This window comes from Macroventuria anomochaeta (assembly GCF_010093625.1).
Source record: "Macroventuria anomochaeta strain CBS 525.71 unplaced genomic scaffold BU25scaffold_2, whole genome shotgun sequence".
Lineage (NCBI taxonomy): Eukaryota > Fungi > Ascomycota > Dothideomycetes > Pleosporales > Didymellaceae > Macroventuria > Macroventuria anomochaeta.
Window position 1 is genome coordinate 1,511,978 of NW_022985363.1, and position 18,171 is coordinate 1,530,148.

At 51.6% G+C, this 18,171-nt stretch overlaps 6 protein-coding genes across 6 annotated transcripts; 5 read left to right on the forward strand and 1 right to left on the reverse strand.

Moving 5' to 3' along the window:
- Positions 1-420: 420 nt before the first annotated feature.
- On the forward strand, positions 421-3,280 carry BU25DRAFT_88564 (uncharacterized protein). Its single transcript, XM_033712212.1, has one exon. It carries the CDS (start codon positions 521-523, stop codon positions 2,912-2,914), a length of 2,394 nt encoding a protein of 797 aa, XP_033567269.1. The 5' UTR covers positions 421-520; the 3' UTR covers positions 2,915-3,280.
- A 2,179-nt stretch (positions 3,281-5,459) lies between these two features.
- On the reverse strand, positions 5,460-6,283 carry BU25DRAFT_406336 (uncharacterized protein). Its single transcript, XM_033705251.1, has one exon. The coding sequence runs from the start codon at positions 6,157-6,159 to the stop codon at positions 5,740-5,742; it is 420 nt and encodes a 139-aa protein (XP_033567270.1). The 5' UTR covers positions 6,160-6,283; the 3' UTR covers positions 5,460-5,739.
- Positions 6,284-6,851: 568 nt separating this feature from the next.
- Positions 6,852-10,565, forward strand: BU25DRAFT_88587 (Na+/H+ antiporter-like protein Nha1). The gene has a single exon (XM_033712213.1). The coding sequence runs from the start codon at positions 7,087-7,089 to the stop codon at positions 10,420-10,422; it is 3,336 nt and encodes a 1,111-aa protein (XP_033567271.1). The 5' UTR covers positions 6,852-7,086; the 3' UTR covers positions 10,423-10,565.
- Positions 10,566-11,081: 516 nt separating this feature from the next.
- Positions 11,082-12,659, forward strand: BU25DRAFT_358107 (S-adenosyl-L-methionine-dependent methyltransferase). Its single transcript, XM_033703595.1, has 3 exons — positions 11,082-11,424; positions 11,473-12,039; positions 12,090-12,659. The coding sequence occupies exons 1-3, from the start codon at positions 11,167-11,169 to the stop codon at positions 12,609-12,611; spliced, it is 1,347 nt and encodes a 448-aa protein (XP_033567272.1). The 5' UTR covers positions 11,082-11,166; the 3' UTR covers positions 12,612-12,659.
- A 1,056-nt stretch (positions 12,660-13,715) lies between these two features.
- On the forward strand, positions 13,716-14,140 carry BU25DRAFT_88619 (uncharacterized protein). The gene has a single exon (XM_033712214.1). It carries the CDS (start codon positions 13,743-13,745, stop codon positions 14,013-14,015), a length of 273 nt encoding a protein of 90 aa, XP_033567273.1. The 5' UTR covers positions 13,716-13,742; the 3' UTR covers positions 14,016-14,140.
- Positions 14,141-15,457: 1,317 nt separating this feature from the next.
- On the forward strand, positions 15,458-16,821 carry BU25DRAFT_417611 (uncharacterized protein; the record flags this gene model as incomplete). Its single annotated transcript, XM_033707818.1, has 4 exons — positions 15,458-15,546; positions 15,772-16,263; positions 16,403-16,715; positions 16,750-16,821. 4 exons carry the CDS (start codon positions 15,458-15,460, stop codon positions 16,819-16,821), a joined length of 966 nt encoding a protein of 321 aa, XP_033567274.1.
- Positions 16,822-18,171: the final 1,350 nt, after the last annotated feature.

An 18,171-nucleotide genomic window follows, 5' to 3' on the forward strand; every position in this document is an offset into this window, starting at 1 on the left:
AACCCCTGCGGTCCCTGTGGTATCTTCCGTCTGTCGTCCTGACGAAAGTTCACTCTGCCCGTCTCGACGCGCCAACGCATCTCTCCAGAACAGGGAATACCCGACACATCCGCCGCATCGGCACTCTTACCGCTCCACAAGTCATTGCTGGCTGCACTTGCTGATCCCTTCTAAACACTTGCCATGCAACCAGACGTACAGTAATAAACTTCTTAGACGTGTGAGTGCCTGTCCCTGTCTCATTTCCCCTTTCACCGCGTTCGGGCGCTTTGTTCCGCAAAGCCTGAACCTGTGTTGTCCCTTCCCAAAGCGTCGACATGAGCCCTGTTATGTTACCTTGACCTGCCTTGACCGGGTATTCCTTTGTAACACGCTCTTGATTCTCCTGAGTTACACACACCCGTTCCGTGTCTTGATTCAGGCTTTTGCTTCTACATAAACTCCTGTGCACCCTGCATGTCGCTGCAAGACACTGTCGTTACGTCCACCAGCAATTGGCGTCACTAACGCCGCCCTCGCCATGACAGAATACCGTCACGTTTACTCAGACCGTGGACGTCTGCGCTATATACCCGAACACCTACCAGAACCCTCACGACTTCGACGTGGTCTCTTCCAAGGACGCCCTCGCCGACCGCACCGCATCCACATCGCACACGTCGCACCCGACCCAACACTCACTCGCCGCCTAAAGCGAGAAACGACTAGCAAGTCGTACTTCACAGAAAAGCTGGCGGGCCCTCGTGAGAACGCTAAACGCTATCTGCGTAACCTACTCGACAAGCAATTCGCTACGCCCTCAGAACCTACAGACGTCGTTCTGCCGGCGTCGTCTACCAACAGCAATCGCACTTCAATTGCCTCTTTCCCCGAGAGCAGGCTCTCCACAGCACCCAGCGACATGCGTTCCACACAAAGAGCTTCAGGCGCAGTTGGCTCGTTTGGGCAAATGTCGACACAAGCACACATCGACATGTCTCGACCGTCGTTATCAGACTCACACTTCTCGTCTGGAAGATCTTCGGCGAAAAGTGCGATCAGCAGCATAACAAAGCTGCCAGAAGAGAAGCCAGTGGCATCAGGAGGTGGTGTGAGCGTCAATATTGCGCTCACAGAACCTGTTCTGTTCCTCCAAGGTTTCGAACAAGCTGAGCACGCCGAGCGAAGCACTGCAATGCTTCGTGGATCTTTGATTCTGAAAGTCACCAAGCCCACAAAGCTCAAGGCTATCACACTGAAATTCAGAGGGAAGGCTATCACGAAGTGGCCCGAAGGCATTCCTCCCAAGAAGGTCGATTTCGAGGAAGTTGACATCCTCATGAACCACACCTGGCCATTCTTCAACGCCCAGTTCCCTACCGCAGAGAGCGGCACTGGCGCAGACCGTGTCGAGCTCTATAAGAGCGGTGGCGGTCTTGGTTCTTCACCAAATGCCTCCTCTACAAACCTCACAACGAAAGAGGCGAAGAGACTATCTCTCCAGGTGAACCACTCACGCAGCTTTGGCAAGGGCGAGTCCCCATCAGGTGGAGCATCTGTAGCACAGAAAGGATACAGGACGTTCAATGCTGGTGAGTATATGTACAACTTCGAGCTCCCACTCGACAGCCATCTCCCAGAGACCATCGACGTCGACCTTGGCTCCGTCAAGTACGAGATGGAGGCTACAGTCGAGCGAGCTGGAGCATTCCGCACCAACCTGCTTGGCACCAAGGAGGTCGTCCTCGTCCGCACACCATCAGAAGGCTCGCTGGAACAAGTTGAGCCGATCGCCATCAGCCGAAGTTGGGAAGACCAGCTGCACTACGACATTGTCATCTCTGGAAAGTCGTTCCCATTGGGTGCTCAAGTTCCCATTGCATTCAAGCTCACACCGCTAGCGAAGGTGCAATGCCATCGAATCAAGGTTTTTGTCACGGAAAACGTCGAGTACTTCTGCAACCAGAAGCGAGTGCACCGCATGGAGCCTGTACGAAAAGTGCAGCTATTCGAGAAGCGAGCCGACGGACCACCCACAAGCACATTCCCCGGTAGCACAATGCGGATAGTATCAGGCGGCGGTGTGCCATACGATCAAAGAGCTGCGGCTGCACGAGGCGAAGACGTGCAAGTACAAGATCCGGGGAACCTACTTGGTGACCTTAACGGGGAAGGTAACATTGGACCCACAGAGATGGAATTTAACGTACAACTGCCAAGCTGTCACAACATGCGGGAGAAGGACAAGCAATCTCGGCTACACTTTGATACCACATACCAGAACATCCAGGTACACCACTGGATAAAGTTGGTCATGCGCCTCTCAAAACCCGACAAGGCGGACCCAACGAAGAGACGGCACTTCGAGATCTCAATCGACTCGCCCTTCCACATCCTCTCTTGTCAGGCTACACAGGCAAACACAGCACTACCAGCATACTCATCACCTGAGCCAATAATTAGTAACGCACGGGTACCCGAGTGCGGCTGTCCAAATGCTCCCACCCGACGCACGTCTCCGACTGGCCGGGTTCCAACATTAAGCTCAATAAATCGTTCGAGAGGCAACTCGAATGCAACTATATCAACACCCATGCCCACCCTCGCACGACCACAAGCAGCACACATTGGCGGTCCAGCCGACAATGCTGTACAACGACCCATCCACCTCCTTCGCGTACCATCTTTCGCACCACCAGAGTTCTCGGAAGAAGAGCCACCGCCACCTCTCGAGACACCACCACCGCTATACGAATCCATCGCATCGCCAACAAGCGGACTCGCAGACTACTTCGCACGTCTGTCAGACGCGTACGATGACGACAGCGAGGGCGAGCACGCGGACCACCGCCGTGTTGAGATCCCTCTGACCCCCGGTGGACGCACAGCCAGAAGCATGGACGAGAGGAGAATGTGGCTTCCCGTCGGACACTAGTCTCTACCACAAAAACAACAAGAGCACGAACCACGCATGATTACGATGACGACATGAGATATGGATTTGGCCTGCATGTACCGGCTGATTTTCAGGCGTTATTTGAACCGGAAAGGGGATCATAGGGCTCGTAATTTCTTATGTTTATTTTCTTTTGTCAAATCTTTCAACCAGTCACATCTATCTATCTAGGCATCTGGGTCTTCCTGGTGGCATTTATCTACTGTTCTAATTTTCGGTGTATATGGGGATCGAAGGGAGTGGCGGGGCACAAACAGAAGCATGGCATACTATACAATGACCACATAGCTATCAGGCACGCGATACGATACCAATGTACATATGAACCTCAACCATGATTCGCACGTTTTGAAGTTCGGCTTTACTACTGACTCGCACGCAGTGTTTGGACGTTGCTTTTGGTAGCAGGGATATGCCTCATTCCTACACCGCCACACTACCACCCCCCTGCCACGCATTAGGCTAACGATCTCGAATCTGGGATCTACCAAGCAGCCGTTGCGCTATCAGAGATGAACCGTTGGGTCGCAAGGCACGAAGGTGAAACTTATCGACATCTGGCAGTGCTGATCTCTGGCAGTGATCTTGACGCCCAACCCAACGGCCGGTGAACATGTACAGGGTTTTTCGGTCCTGCAGTAATTCAGCCTCATTTTTGGTACCTGGTTTGGTGGTGTTGATGTGGGGTTTATTTGTTTTGGTGGGCTGTTATTGGTGATCTTCTGCGTTTTGGGATTTTTGTTGTGAGTGGAGTTGGCGATGGCGGTGATGCTGTAAAGTCTAGACAACCTCACGATTGGCGAGCTGCAGGAGTGTAGTTCAGCCTCATTATTTAGGCCACGGCCTTTTGACGTGATACGCGAAGTGGACGTTGTTGCATGAGTAGTAATCATTCGCATTTGTGGATGTTTGTTTGTCTTCCAAAAATGATCGCGGGTGGTTAATTTGAAATGGAAACTCGAGTTTAGTCGATAAAGCAGAAGTCTGTTCCTCGAACTTGCCGGCGAGACAAAGTTGTGTCTCAAAAAGGTCTTGTTATTGTACACAGCACAAGTGTCGCAAGCGCTGTCGCAACTGCTGTCATTATGCACACCAACACATTTCCCCCTGCATTCGATAGCGCCGCAACACTCCGCCAACTCATACTGCCATTCAGTGTGTTCGTGGACAGCTTTATGATACGGATTGAGCTCGTCCAGCTAGTCAGGATGCCGTTCTCAGTCTGCGCCAGCCCAATATCCAGCTGAAACTGCGTAACATTGAACGCACTCCTGTTGGCTGCAATACTCTCAAGATGCCCGGGATCAACCTGGAGCTACGTGACATTAAACCCTCTCCTATCACTTGGCGCAATGCTTTCGAAGTCCTCTGCAGTCCCGTTGAAGCCCGCAACCTGCGGATAGATGTCGATGATATGTTCCTGACGACACCAATTGTGTTGATTGGCATGGCATGGGTCAATGTATAGTGCCTCGGCTTCAGAGGAGATGTTGAGCGGTATTGAATCTTCAGAGGTAAGGACGCCGACGTCGGTGAGTGTTCTGGATAGGTCGCCCGCGAGTGTCACATTAGTGACGAGCCAGCGAAGGTATGTTGCATTGACACCTTCGGCTAGACTTTGCTGCATTATGATCATGATGGCAGAAGTCGGCGTGAACGAAGGGTCGCAGAGCCATGTGTGTGTGCTTATGGATGGTGGTGACGAGACGTATGTGATGAAATCCAAGGTCATGGAGATTTACCAATGACTTGCTGAACTTGACTGATTGTGGTATTGTCGAATGTGAGCCCGCCATACTTAGCAACAAGAGTGGTGTTAAACGATGCAGCATAGTAGGTTGGGATTTGTGCACAGGTAAGACTCGCAATCGAGACACTGATCAAGAACCAGTCGAGAAGCGTGGCCGTTCAGCGGCTTTACTTCTCTGGGTAGTAATAAAAGCAGTGTGCTCTGCGCCATGCAGATGCAGAGGCAATTTCACTTAAACCAAACTTCTCGGCTGTGACGTACCGAGCACCTTTAGAAATGTGTATATGGGACATTGAACGACAAGAGAATCAGTAGGGCTTAGAGCTAGCTATACACTCCAGCTTCCCACCACAGCCACGACCTTCTTGAATGGTCACATGCATATGTAGATGTCTCACGGCACCAGCGCATGTATGAAGAGCTTGAAATATTGACCAAGGATACGAATTTGTAGATTTTCTAGTCGTGGTGGTTTCCTTGATAAGGGATCTGTTGAGAGTCGGCTGTGGTCGAAGTCACAACACACTGCTTTGCCTTATGGCACTACCCTCAAATCTGAGACCGTCTTGTCAGAGTCTAAGGAGATGTTGTGGAAGGCTGTGCGAGGCTGAGACCCTGGTGCTGGTGAGTTGTTGAGCATGTAAGGCTGAGGACCTTCGCGAATCCCATGACGTCACGCGCGCCTTTGGTACCTGCCTTCGAAAGCGCCATGAGAATTTACATCTCCGTGGGCTCTTTTATGGGATGATTCGCCGATTTGCGATCGATCTCGTGGTCGTTTTGTGCTATGAATATTTACATGATGTTCAAAAGCAATTTTGCACCGGAGATGTATCTCAAGGACACAACTTGAGATCTGGATCTTTTGACTCGATCTCCCATCCAGTCAACCGTGTATGAGCATGCAAAGATAAACCTGTATGCAACTGTTTCCATGTCCTTAGCATGGCAGTCAGAGAACTTGTGACAATATTGTTTCCTTGAGAGCGTACCAAACGCAAGAATGACTATTCACAACGCTCTCTTTATAGCAAGAAACAAAAGTGAAATTGCCCTAAAGATGGAAATAGATTTTTGTAACTTTGCAAGAAAGGGTCTGTCCAACTACGGAAAGTAGGAGTGTAGAGGGTGAGTACTGTGACGCTTCATTCAGCTGTTGCAGTGCAGCTGTGTCCTCGCAAATATTCGAAGGATGAGTACGAGGTCCGCCATATGCTCGTCCTTGCGCCTCAACGCCTGAGGGCTTTGCTTCGGCATTGCGGTCAAGGCATGATGCACGAAAGCTACGAAGTGGAGATGTTTCCTCCACGGAGATCTTGTGGTTCAGGAAGCGAGGAACGAAATCTTCAGTCTTTGAAACGGCAACGTGAGCGGCTTCCCCACGTTCGCAGCAACAAAGCCGAACCAAGGAACAGCCGTTTAGATGGTGCAATGTACGGCTTGCGCGATTCAGCGGGCGTCCAATCGGCGTCATCTGGTTTCCGCCCGCTGTGTTTCCGATGTCACTGAGACCCAACGCTTGTAACCTTCAACACGGAAGTTGCTCGAGCATTATTTGGGTTGATATTTCTTCGAATTGTGAATTTGATACCGCGGACGATGGGCGTTGAAGATAATACAGTGGCGCCTATAGGCCGATTTTATGCGATTTCCAGCTTGGAGCGGACTGTATAATTGCGTCACGCCGCTCTTGGCGTGGGAAGGCCAAGGGCTTAGCAACGATAATCCTGCACTAGAGATCAACAGCCGGAGAAACACTCCCTGTTATGTGCGCTCTTTCAACCTTTGTTGGCAACAGTAACAATATTGCAGAAGTGCTGCAAAGTGAAGTGCAGTGCCATTGAACCCAGAAACGTGGTGTGGTTCAGTCAATACGAATCTTGGTCGACCACTGCAAGCGACCACGGACATCTGCGCGTGTTGCGCTTCTCGGTCCTAAGCTTCAACGAACTTTGCGCCCAGCTGAGCTTTGCGTGTTAGTAAGCCTCTCAGACTCTTCTCTCCACAGTCTTGGGATTTCTTGTCTTCTTTTCCCTCCAGCATCACTGACGCGTTACTGCAGGCACGAACGCGCTGTCCCCCACAACCCCACTCGTCTCTGCCTGCGATACTTCTAGACGTCACTGCCACTCGGGCAACTTTTGGAGCGGCGACTGGGCGCACCCACATATACATGCATTCGACCCGAGCCTCGCACTTTCCTCTTACCGGCCGTCTACAACAGTACGGCCCCGGCCCTTCGAATACTGCTCCTTGACCGTGATCGCGTTTACGACACCCTCTCTTGTTCAGCAGTGCGACTCCAAGATTTCGCATAAGGCCGAGGAGCTTCTGGGCATTACCCACCACAAATCCACCACAATCCGGCTAAGCGGCACCGCGAAGGAATCCTGCGAACACCATGGCGTGGGACCACCTCTCCATCAACAAGCCGCACTTGGTGTACATCATCTTGGGCGGGTTCACCACTCTGTTCATGTTATGCTCCTCAGTAATCAAAGAGCGCTTGTACATTGGTGAAGCTACAGTTGCAACACTCTGTGGTATCATCTTCGGCCCGCACGCTGCGAACTTGATCGACCCAGGAACGTGGGGCAACGTTGACTTCATTACCCTGGAGTTCTCAAGAATCGTACTGGTTGTGCAATGTTTCGCTGTTGGTGTCGAATTGCCAAAGGCATACATGGAGAAACACTGGAAATCTGTCACTTTGCTGCTCATTCCGGTCATGACTTTTGGCTGGCTGATCACAAGTCTGTTCATCTGGGGCCTCTTCAGCTCTCATGTGAATTGGCTCGACAGCCTGTGCATTGCTGCTTGCGTTACGGCCACTGATCCTGTCCTGGCTTCGTCCGTTGTCGGAAAGGGCAAGTTCGCGAAGCGTGTTCCTAAGCATTTGCGAGACTTGCTTTCGGCCGAATCAGGCTGTAACGATGGCATGGCCTTCCCGTTCATCTATCTGGCTATCTACTTGATTCGCTACCGTCCGGATGCCAACAAGGTCGCCTTCCACTGGATTTGCTACAGCATCCTCTACGAATGTCTGTTCGGTGCCGTATATGGCGTCATCATCGGTTATGTCGCTCGCCGTCTGATTCGGTATGCTCACGAAAAAGACCTGATTGATCGAGAGAGTTTCCTCGTGTTTTACTTCGTTCTAGCTCTGTGGTGCGCCGGTTCGGGTGCATTATTAGGCTTGGATGATCTACTCGTAGGCTTCGCCTGTGGAGTCGGGTTCTCGAACGATGGATGGTTTCTTGAGAAGACGGAAGAGTCGCACGTTTCCAACGTTATCGATTTGCTCATCAACTTAGCCTTCTTCGTGTACTTCGGCACGATCATTCCTTGGGCACAGTTCAACCAGCCAGAACTCCTCGGTCTCACTCCATGGCGTCTGGTTGTCTTAGGGTTACTGGTGCTCTTTTTCCGCCGAATTCCCATCATGCTCATGCTCAAACCTATCATTCCGGACATCAAGACATGGCGAGAGGCTTCATTCGCTGGTCACTTTGGACCTATTGGTGTTGGTGGTCTCTTCGTTGCTATCCTCGCAAGGGCTGAGTTGGAGACCGAGTCCACAACCCCTCTAGCCGTACTTCCGGAAGAGGGATTCGAACACCTCAACATTATTGAGCTTATCTGGCCTATTACATGTTTCCTGGTCATTGTTAGTATCATCGTCCACGGAAGTTCCATCGCCGTTTTTACTCTGGGCAAGCGCATCAACACACTCACGATCTCTATGTCCTACACACAAGCCAACGAAGATGGGCCAAGCTGGATGGATCGTCTCCCACGCATTCAGTCTCGATCGAAATCACAGATGTCTGGTCGTCGATTTTCAGAGTCGTCCATGGAGGAAAAGACTGGAGACTCTGGTGAGACAGGACCGGGTCTACTTCCGCCTCCAGGATATGCCGGCAACTTCTTGCGTCGACAGAAGGAGGAGGAAAACCCAAGCCGATCAGGATCTGTCCGACCAACAGCTCGGCAACGAAAATCGAAATGGGATGCTGGTCTTGGTCCAGGCGGCCCCATCTCACAGTCCGCCATTCACCCGAACAGGCGTGACGAGGAGAAGGCCGAAGCCATATCTCCAGAAGACGATACTGACACGTTCGACGACAAGATGGCCGTCTCGAGTGACAGCTCATCGAACGGCAAGAGCAAGGCGAAGGATATCCAGCCTGAAGAAGAGATCTACCAAGAAGGCGAAGAAACTGTTATTGAGGATAAGGAGGGTAATGTTCTTGGTGTCAGAGACAGTCATGGCGAGCATGGGGCGCAACGACAAGAATCAGATATCAAGGAGGCACACAGGCTTATGAAAGAAGAACGTGTCGAGCATGGCGTTTCAAGGAAGGAGCACGAGGGCAAGGCGGAACAAGCGCCAGCGAAAGCAATGGAGGCTGCTAAGCACCCTCAAAAGACATGGCGGAAGCGGATGCAGAGCTTCTCTGGACATCATCATGACGATAACGGAGATGTAATCGAAAAGCCTAAAGCAAAGAAGCCTGAGCGCCAGCGAGGCCCAGCCCTGGCTTACCAGTTCGGTAACACCATCATTGTTGAAGACGAAGATGGAGAAGTACTGAAGAAATACGACATTCCCTCCAAGTCCAAGGAGCCAAAAGAGCAGCGACCAGGAGCAACACGTGGATCTTCAATGATCGTGACGTCTGGCCGTGCCATGCAAAGCTTGAAAAGAATGGGTACTCACATGGGCCTTCCGACTCACCATGAGGCAGGACCTTCTGATGCTCAAGTTGCTGAGGCGAAGGCAGGTACTGTCGATGGAAAAAAGAAGAAGAAACAGAAGGATACTGATGCGGACGACGACAACCTTCGTTTCACTCTCACTGCTGGTGGACACAGGATGAGCAAGACAGAATTCATCCAGCAGATGAGTCAACTGAACCCCAAGGAACGGGCAAAGATGCTGCAAGAGAGTAACGTCCCCGAGTCTGTCAAGCGCGAGGCCCACCAAGATGCAAGGGACCACCATCGACGGACACAAGCTGCATTTGAGACAAACATCCCTCCCGTCATTGGCGAAGAAGGCGAGGCTGAGTTACACAAGATCGAGTCTCCTGTGGCGCAAAAGGAAGGACAACCTCGTGGCCCTGAAGGTCTGACTTTGGTCGACAGCAACGAAGAGCACGTCCCCTTCCACCCTGTTCGTCAGACTCTGGTGGACCGCTCACGGGAGCAGGAGAAAGAGACTGCAGCACAACGGCGACGTCGTCTTGCCACTGAGCAGTCTAAGGCGAGCCCACAAGCAGTAAGCGACGAGGAAGGAGACAGCGATGATGAGACTCCTGCGGAACGTCGTCGTCGTCTCGCTGCGCTGACAGGATCTACATCTCCAGCCAGCCAAGCTCGTCGTCCGATGTCGCCTAGCCAGCAGCCATCAGCTTCCATTGGCGGCTTCGAAGGCGAAACGGCGGCCGAGCGTAGGCGCCGTCTCGGTGCATTGGGAGTCGGTGGAGAGGACTCTCCAGACTCCGACTCTGAAGGCGAGCCCGAAACTGGTGATCCAATGGAGACCGGTCGCGGCACGCATTCACAGGCAACGAAGCAGAACCTCGCACCCCCTCGGGCGCCGGGTATTCGATTCGCTGATCAACCTCGTATTCCTACCAAGGACGAGCGTGCCGCCGAAGACGCAAGACAGAAAGAGGAGGCTGAGACCGCGAAGAAGAGTAAGCTTAGCGGTTTCCCCTGGGGCAGGAAGTAGACTGCGAAGTAATAGTGGAGCATCTGCCACGTCGGAAAATTTAAGTTTGGCATCTAATCTGAAGTTGTGCTAGTTACACGACACAGCTTGAAGGCGTTGGTGGATGGTTTCGATCTTTATGAACATGTTGTTTGCATTTCAGCGCGCATATTTGTCAACGTCATTACGCTACATAGAGATGACCCTGATACATTCCGTATATCTAGAGGCTCCAAGCTCAGTCCCGTAAATCTAATAGACTGCAATATCATCCAGTTTCAAGGGTCTTCAAAACTTTTCAAGCACATGCTCGTACTTGGCACCATTGTTCAATGCTCAGTGACATCACAAGCTCAATTCATTCCGCTCGGCCCGTGCTTTCTCGTATCGCCAACACCAGCGTCCTCGGTTCCACTCCTCAAAACGGCAGTTACATATACACGACAACTTGGCGCCCAGCTTCAGTTGTGGGAATCTTTATCAATCTGATAAGATGATCACATAATCCCGAGCCTACTGCAGCCTCCAAGCCAATCGCAGTGCTCACCACGCAGTACGAGGTGTGGGTGAATCATGTGCATGCGCGTTTCTGGGTTGGATCGTGTCGGTCGCACACTTAACACGTCTTGGACCGGCTGATGATGGAAGGGAGGGCATGTACGAACTATGGGCAGTGTGAGGGGATATATGTGTGTTGCGTCCACCAAACTCTCTAATACCTAAGTCTTCCCTCCACCACATACCCTTCTGCACCCTGCCGTTACCATGGGCTCAACCGAACAACAACCTCCTGAGACGCTACTCAGCGTAGCTGCTAAGATCACAGAATATGCACAACAACTTACAAAGGAGCTGGAAGCAGGCAAGGTCACACCAGTCACACTGGAAGCAGACAGCCCGATCAAGTATGAGTCGCTGCCAGGGAACTCGTTCTTCATCAGACAACAACTCGAAGACGCACTCAAAGATATGTACATTCTCAGCCAGGGACCAAGTGAGAGTACCTTCAACTACTGCCACACTGCAAGTTAGCTCACGTCATAACGAAACGTCAGCGCTGAATGATTGCAGGCTGTGCCAGATATCGCGACCCTGAACGTACTAAATCAATTCGATTTCTGGAACGCTGTACCCTTGGATGGAACAGCAACACACGAGCAAGTCGCAAAGCACACCAACCTCCCGGTCGAAGTCGTGCAGCGCACCCTCGACCATGCAGTCACAATGCGCTACTTTGCGCGCCCGGAACCCACATCTACATCTGTAAAGCACACATCTCGTTCTGCAGCCCTTGCCAAGGACTCCGGACTCAAGGCACTTGTGCAAATGGTTCTCGATGAGACATCTCCACCAATGATGCTATTGCCAGAAGCTCTGCGCCAGTTCGCTGTTGGCAAAACCGAAACCAGCAGGAGCCAGAAGGAGACAGCTTTCCGATTGTGCCATTCTGGAGGTATCTGGGGCAATTACGACAATACGTGGGAGTTCATCGAGAATGACGGTGAAGGCGAGAAGAGGGGATGGCGGCAGAGGAACTTCATCAAGTTCATGGCGTACATCAAGGATCTGTTCAAGACTGAAAGCATCGTTCTCGATGCCATCGACTGGAAGGCCGCGGGCGAGGCGACTGTTGTCGATGTAAGCTCACTTACCTTCACCTTTTCACACAGGATGCTAATGACCTGCAGCTCGGCGGCTCAGCAGGTCACGACGACATCTCGCTTGCGAAAGCCTACCCGAATCTGAAGATCGTGGTCCAGGACCTACCTCAAGTTGCCCCTGTATTCGAGAAAGAGTTCCCCGCAGACTTGAAGTCTCGTGTCTCCTTCCGCACTCACAACCTCTTCGATCCTCAGCCCATCTCAGCCGACATCTACATCCTGAAATGGATCCTACACGACTGGCCCGACGTTGAATCTACCGCTATCCTCAAGGCACTTGTTCCTGCTCTCAAGCCCGGTGCGCGTGTAGTCTTCATTGACTATGTTGGCAAGAACGATCCAAATGAGGATGCGTCGCTGCCGCACAGTATGCGCGCGTTTGGTACGGCGACGGATATGCGTATGATGGCGCTGTTCAATGCGAAGGAGAGGCCAATTAGTGCGTGGAAGGATATCTTCAAGCAGGCGGATGAGCGGTATGAGGTTAGCAGTGTTAAGGCGGATCCGTTGACGTTTATGTGTGTATTGGAGGCTACCTGGAGGGGTTAGATCTTATCATAGGTAGTAGTGCATGCGAAACAACGTGTTTTGATGTTGAACATGAAGTATGCGCAATAGTGATCTTGCGTGTTCGCAGACCAGGTTCCCTGGAGTTAGCGCCTTGGCCGTGCGGGGCTAGGGCTGATACGTCGCTCTTGCATCTCACCCGCTCTCTACACTTACTACTCTGTTCATAAAAGCGTCTGATATTATACTCACAGCGCTTACTGTTATCGGAACGTTTGACAGTCCTACAATGCAGAATTCAGCTCGGGACAATGGCCGGGAATCACCGCAACTGCTCACACTTTCACACTTGCTGGCATAGTTGTCAACACCAAATCAAGTCGAACCTTCTCTTCACGCGCTGGGCCTGAGCCCTCACCATCCCTTGTACCTCCATTGACCTCACTCACATGTAACTAAATCTTTGCATTACCAGAGGGGCTACTGCTGCTCTCGTCTTCCATAGTCTTAGACTCAGATAGGACGTTAAACCAATCAATCACTCTCTTCACGCGCTTACCCAAGACAGTAGGAGTTAAGCCTATACAAGTAACTGCTAGGCTCGAACAGGTAATCAATCAAGTCAAGCTGAGCTCTCTGAAGCCCACTTAATTGATTGTTGACAACTATGCTTGCTGGGTGTATGTGTGCTGGTAAGGCTGGCACATTCAATATGGAAGGATCATAGGATTCGACTCACCAGCAACTGAGGATTCAGGATTGGCGCATGCGGCTCGGTCATCCCGCTGGAATGGGTTGCGCATTTGTGTGGCTGCACAGCCATGTTTTACACCCCAGGCAACGCCTAGCTACAAGAGCTGTCCGATTCGCTACTTGACCTTGCATCAAGATTTGTAACATGCAGGACATTCTGAACATGGTGGAAAATCTCACAGATCGCAACCTAAGGGCCCTGAGGACCTTTATGTTGTATGATCCCGAGCGCGCTTGGCTGGACCACAAAAAATGTTTGGTGCGGAAGATGGGCGTGAACATCTTGGCTAAGATTTGGATTCGTTCGAAACGGCTTCGAGCACTCAAAAGTAAGATTCACTACCTCTACGAAGGCCTTCCAGGACTTCTATTTTCATATAGGTTAACAGGACGATAGCGTCGTATCTCCGAAGGAATCTCATGCCAACAGCCGAAAAGTATAGACGATCACTTCGCAGAGGAGAAATTTGGTTGCTGCACATCAAACCAGGCTATGCAATAAGCACGATTGAGTGTGAATTCTCATACATGGAATTGCAGGACAGAGAAGACTACACAGCTCTCTCATACACGTGGGGTCAGGCGGCCCCCTCGATCTCTATACTGGTCAACGGAACCGTCACTACGATCACAGATATCTCTACTTCGCGCTATTACACCTTCGCAAGAGAGAAGTCACGAAAGTCTGGGTAGATGCTCTTTGCATCAATCAAGATGATTTGGCTGAACACTCGTCCCAGGCCAGCCAGATGGATCAAGTATACCGGAGCGCACACATAGTCTATGTGTGGCTAGGGGAAAGTAATAAGCTGACGGAGCGAGCTTTGGCGAACTCTACGGTATGGCTCACCAGATCGGTTGGGATAATACAATACCGGCTGTGCATTTCAACACCAATATTCTGCACCCGAAGTGGAGGGCCAGAAGCGAGGTTTTCTATCGTCCATGGTTTCGCCGCGTGTGGGTTATTCAAGAACTCTTGTGCGCTCGCTACGATTTGTTTGTCTGCGGGAAAGATTTTCTCGAGGCGACGATCTTCCTGACGATCCTCAGCTCCATGAGCGACGCGAACGCCCTGGAGCGTGTCATGTCTTTCCATCCCAACAAATCAGAGCTGGTGGATGGGCCTATGAAGGATGCTCTGCGACAACTGGAATTTCTTGTACAAGCTCGGAACAAATCGGTCAAATCTCTTACAACGAAGGACTTCAGAGGTAATCTTTTGGATTACATAGCGGAGACACAATGGGCTGAGGCCACAGACCGGCGGGACAAGATTTAGGCATACTTAGTTTGGCGAAGGATGCTCCAAAGCTGGGTTGGTTTGAAGAGACGACGGAAACCCGAAAGTCCAAACGGTATCAAAGATGGTCCCATCCCCGATCATGGCTACCATTCACAGTAGACTATACCTTGACTCCAGCGCGGGTCTTCATCAACGTCACCAGGGCTATCATGTATAAGACACGGTCCTTCGAGATCTTCAAGTTCGTTGAATACAAGTCAACTCGCTCTACTGAGCTTCCTTCGTGGGTACCAGACCGATGTGGCGTCAAAGAGAACAGGACAAACTGAACGACAGCAGTAATTATATCACTGAATTGTGTCAACCGGAATTCTCCTTCGGACTAGATGATGTTTTGATGATTGAAGGGCTCGAGTTCGACACGATAACTGCCGTATCTGAGCATACACACCCATCAGTGATTGAAGCGGCGGCGGAGCCTGAGCTTGGAAAGCTGCACGCAATACGAGACTACTTCGAACGCCTGACACTCTGGATAGAAGAGTGTGTGCAGCTTACCACAGGCTGTGGACCACATCCGATCCACCAAGACCTATGGACAGTTTTCAAGAGAATGCTGTATCCGGAAGCCATCTATGATGACACTTCAACACCGGACAGCTTTGAACGCCTCTTGGCCGACTTGAGTAAAGTCCTGTCATCTTTGGCAACACAGGAAAGGTATATTGACCTTGGGGATGATGAACCTCTTCGAGACATCCTGGGAACTGCAAATTTTTTACAATGCGAGTCATGTATATCTCGGCTTCCAACGAAGAACCCATTGCTCTGGTCGCAAAAACTTGCCACCACAGCAAAAAAATTCATGGGCCTGGTGCCAGAAGGCACAATGGTTGGCGACCTTGTCTGCGTCATCTATGGCTCCGAACTGCCGTTCATCCTACGGCGTCGTGGGAGGAGGCGATTTACGTTCATCAGGTACGGTAGGTTTGAGAGACTTGATTTTGATGACGCGGTCATAGAGAAGACGTTTACACTGCATAACCGAGGGAAGAAACCTGAACACGAAGTTTGCTTCGTGACACAGGGTTCCCGTGGCCGCGAGGTGTGCACAGTACTCAAGAAGACCACGACGTTTTGTCTTAAGTAACATGTCGTAACAAGAGCATTTTTGGGTTTCATTCCTACTTGAGAGTTAGATAGTCGTCACATTGCTGGACAGTTTATAACGAGGGATCACATATTTTTGATCGGGAACCCATCACTGCCTAGTACGTATTTTCTACAAAAAGTCCTCCACTCCGCTGAATGGTTCCAGCCTGACCCGTCTCGAACATTTAGGTTGAAGGTGCAGAATCGCCACGCAACTGCCTTATTTATCTCAACAACTCATCCTCACCCCCTCCTCGTCGTTGTTTTTATCAATGTATTCTTCCACAGGCACCCTCGACCGCGCCTCACACATGACCCTGCGACTGTCTGGACACGTGTTAGAGCTACCAACAGCCGAGCCATTGACCCACAACCCCAAGCACTCCGCGTGAAAATAATGCTGGCGAGCTGTAACCACGGTTCCGTCACCAACCTCGACGGTGGTGACGGCCGTGCCGCAGATCGTGCAAGTCTCATCTCGAAGGATGGAGAGCGGGGGAATGGACTGGCAGAACGCATCGAGCGGGACCCGTGGGCCGACGGGTACGTATTCGTCTTCCCTGATCTAGGGCTCTCCGTCCTCATCATCTAGGCTCCATGACCATCGGCTCTCTTTCCGCGTCAGTGAAAGCGTGATCAATGTCGTGTAGACACACCGTACACTTTGTGCCTGGTTCAACAGGAAGCGTGAGCTGGCAGAACGCATACATTGGTATCCGAGGACCGGTCGGTTTCTTGGCTTCTTCACTTGGTGTGTACTCGATTTCGGCGTCGTCTTCATTTGCGAGATAGGAGCGGAAATCGACAGGCTACTGTGCGGTAGCGGACATCGTCTTTGGAGCGATGAGTTGAGACTTAGGTTCCATACGTACCGTTTGAGCGAAGCCTTGAACAAAGTCTTGAAACGGTGGGAACGACCAGCGCTGCTTAAACAGTGGCGAGACCGATTCAACGAGCCCGCCAAGGAACGTGCTCGTGATGATTCAGGTTTGGTTGTAGGCGGTCTCCATCCGCTGTGGTGTTGTGTAGGGACATACGCCGCGTCGCAGGATTTCCCAATCTGGCAGCTCAGGTTGGTCTTCCAAGCCTGTTGCCACATGAGAGAGTATCTCTCCAAGAATTAACGGCTCGACATTGATGTCTGCATACCACTCTGACATATCTGCGTGCATTTGGTTGATGAAGGGGTTTAGATCCTCCATGGGCGGACATGGGTACAGAAAGATGGTTGCTGCTGTCGCACAGTTCTAGCTTGATGCGAAGAGTCGGCCGACTGAATGTGCAGGTTGTTCGAGCTGCGCGGCATCAGGATTGATAATTTCTGCCGAAAGCTAAAGAGTGGGCAGGTCAGGGAGAGTTCCGTCTTCTGCATCGGCCGCAAAGCGACCGGTTTCCCAGGCCCGGCAGAGCAGGTGTGGGAGACGGGCTGGAAAGTGTTCGCAGTGTGTGAAGAGCATGTCGGTTGGTTACTTTGCAAATGGGGTTTGATTCGTCAATGATGAGAGGACATCGTTCACTCATATGGATGGCCTCAGTGCGTGTTGCGTAGACCAATGCAGTGCTATTGGAGAAAACAGAGCATAACAGGAGTGGCCATGCTGAACAGTGAAGTGGCCATGGTGTGATCGGGGTCTGCACAATGCCCCGTTGTTCACCGCCCAAGTTTTGACTGAACGAGGGGTGACAACAGACATCGACCCTGGGTAGGTCGCGGTCCAAAGTAGAGCGTCCATAATACGTTGACTCTGTGTGGTGGCATCCCCTATTTGACTGGACAGCAACCCGTGGACGTCTGGCAGCCGTTCTTGACGATGACGTAGACGAAGCCAAGTGTCATGACCTGTCTGACACGCAGGGGCCCTGACAAACATGTCAATCGCAGCCGTCCAGGAACGCGAAACAGACGACAGCAGCGCGAAGGTGCAGCGACAAGTGCCGTGTCGGCCAATGACAATGACTCGCGTGATGTATGTTTCAGCTCCAGGGTTTCTTGGAGTGTCGATCCTATACGAGCAGATGACGGCTGTCAAACTTGCGATGAAAGTGACTCTGGGAAAGGGACACAGACAGCCTTGGAGCACTCCAACAATGCCACGTGAGTGAGCCATTATTGGTGGTCACGGTGAAGACAGCTTGTAGAGAAGGGCCGAGCCGCAAATCCTTTTGCTGTGCGAGATGGTGATGTGCCCAGGCTGACAGGCACAACCAAGCGCTAAGTTTCAGCTGTTGCAGGGGGATGGTGTTCAGAGAGAGCGTCCTAAAATATAGCGGCCAGCCAGCCCAAACACAATCTTGGAACGACCCCTTCGTAGCACGACGACGACGCACAGCACTCGCCGACGACTGCTGCTGCCCTGATCGTCGCTCGAAGCTGCACTGCATTGTTACTCATCCCCGCCAGCCGTAGCTCTCTGTCCGTAGTGCCACAGCAACGAGCCGTGCTCGCGCTTG

Bases quoted from the DNA above. Each gene is read 5' to 3' on its own strand.
- BU25DRAFT_88564 (XM_033712212.1), top strand. From the start codon at position 521: ATGACAGAATACCGTCACGTTTACTCAGACCGTGGACGTCTGCGCTAT.
- BU25DRAFT_406336 (XM_033705251.1), bottom strand. From the start codon at position 6,159: ATGACGCCGATTGGACGCCCGCTGAATCGCGCAAGCCGTACATTGCAC.
- BU25DRAFT_358107 (XM_033703595.1), top strand. From the start codon at position 11,167: ATGGGCTCAACCGAACAACAACCTCCTGAGACGCTACTCAGCGTAGCT. The intron at 11,425-11,472 runs GCAAGTTAGCTC...GAATGATTGCAG, and splicing joins CCTTCAACTACTGCCACACT to GCTGTGCCAGATATCGCGAC. The intron at 12,040-12,089 runs GTAAGCTCACTT...AATGACCTGCAG, and splicing joins GCGAGGCGACTGTTGTCGAT to CTCGGCGGCTCAGCAGGTCA.
- BU25DRAFT_88587 (XM_033712213.1), top strand. From the start codon at position 7,087: ATGGCGTGGGACCACCTCTCCATCAACAAGCCGCACTTGGTGTACATC.
- BU25DRAFT_88619 (XM_033712214.1), top strand. From the start codon at position 13,743: ATGCCAACAGCCGAAAAGTATAGACGATCACTTCGCAGAGGAGAAATT.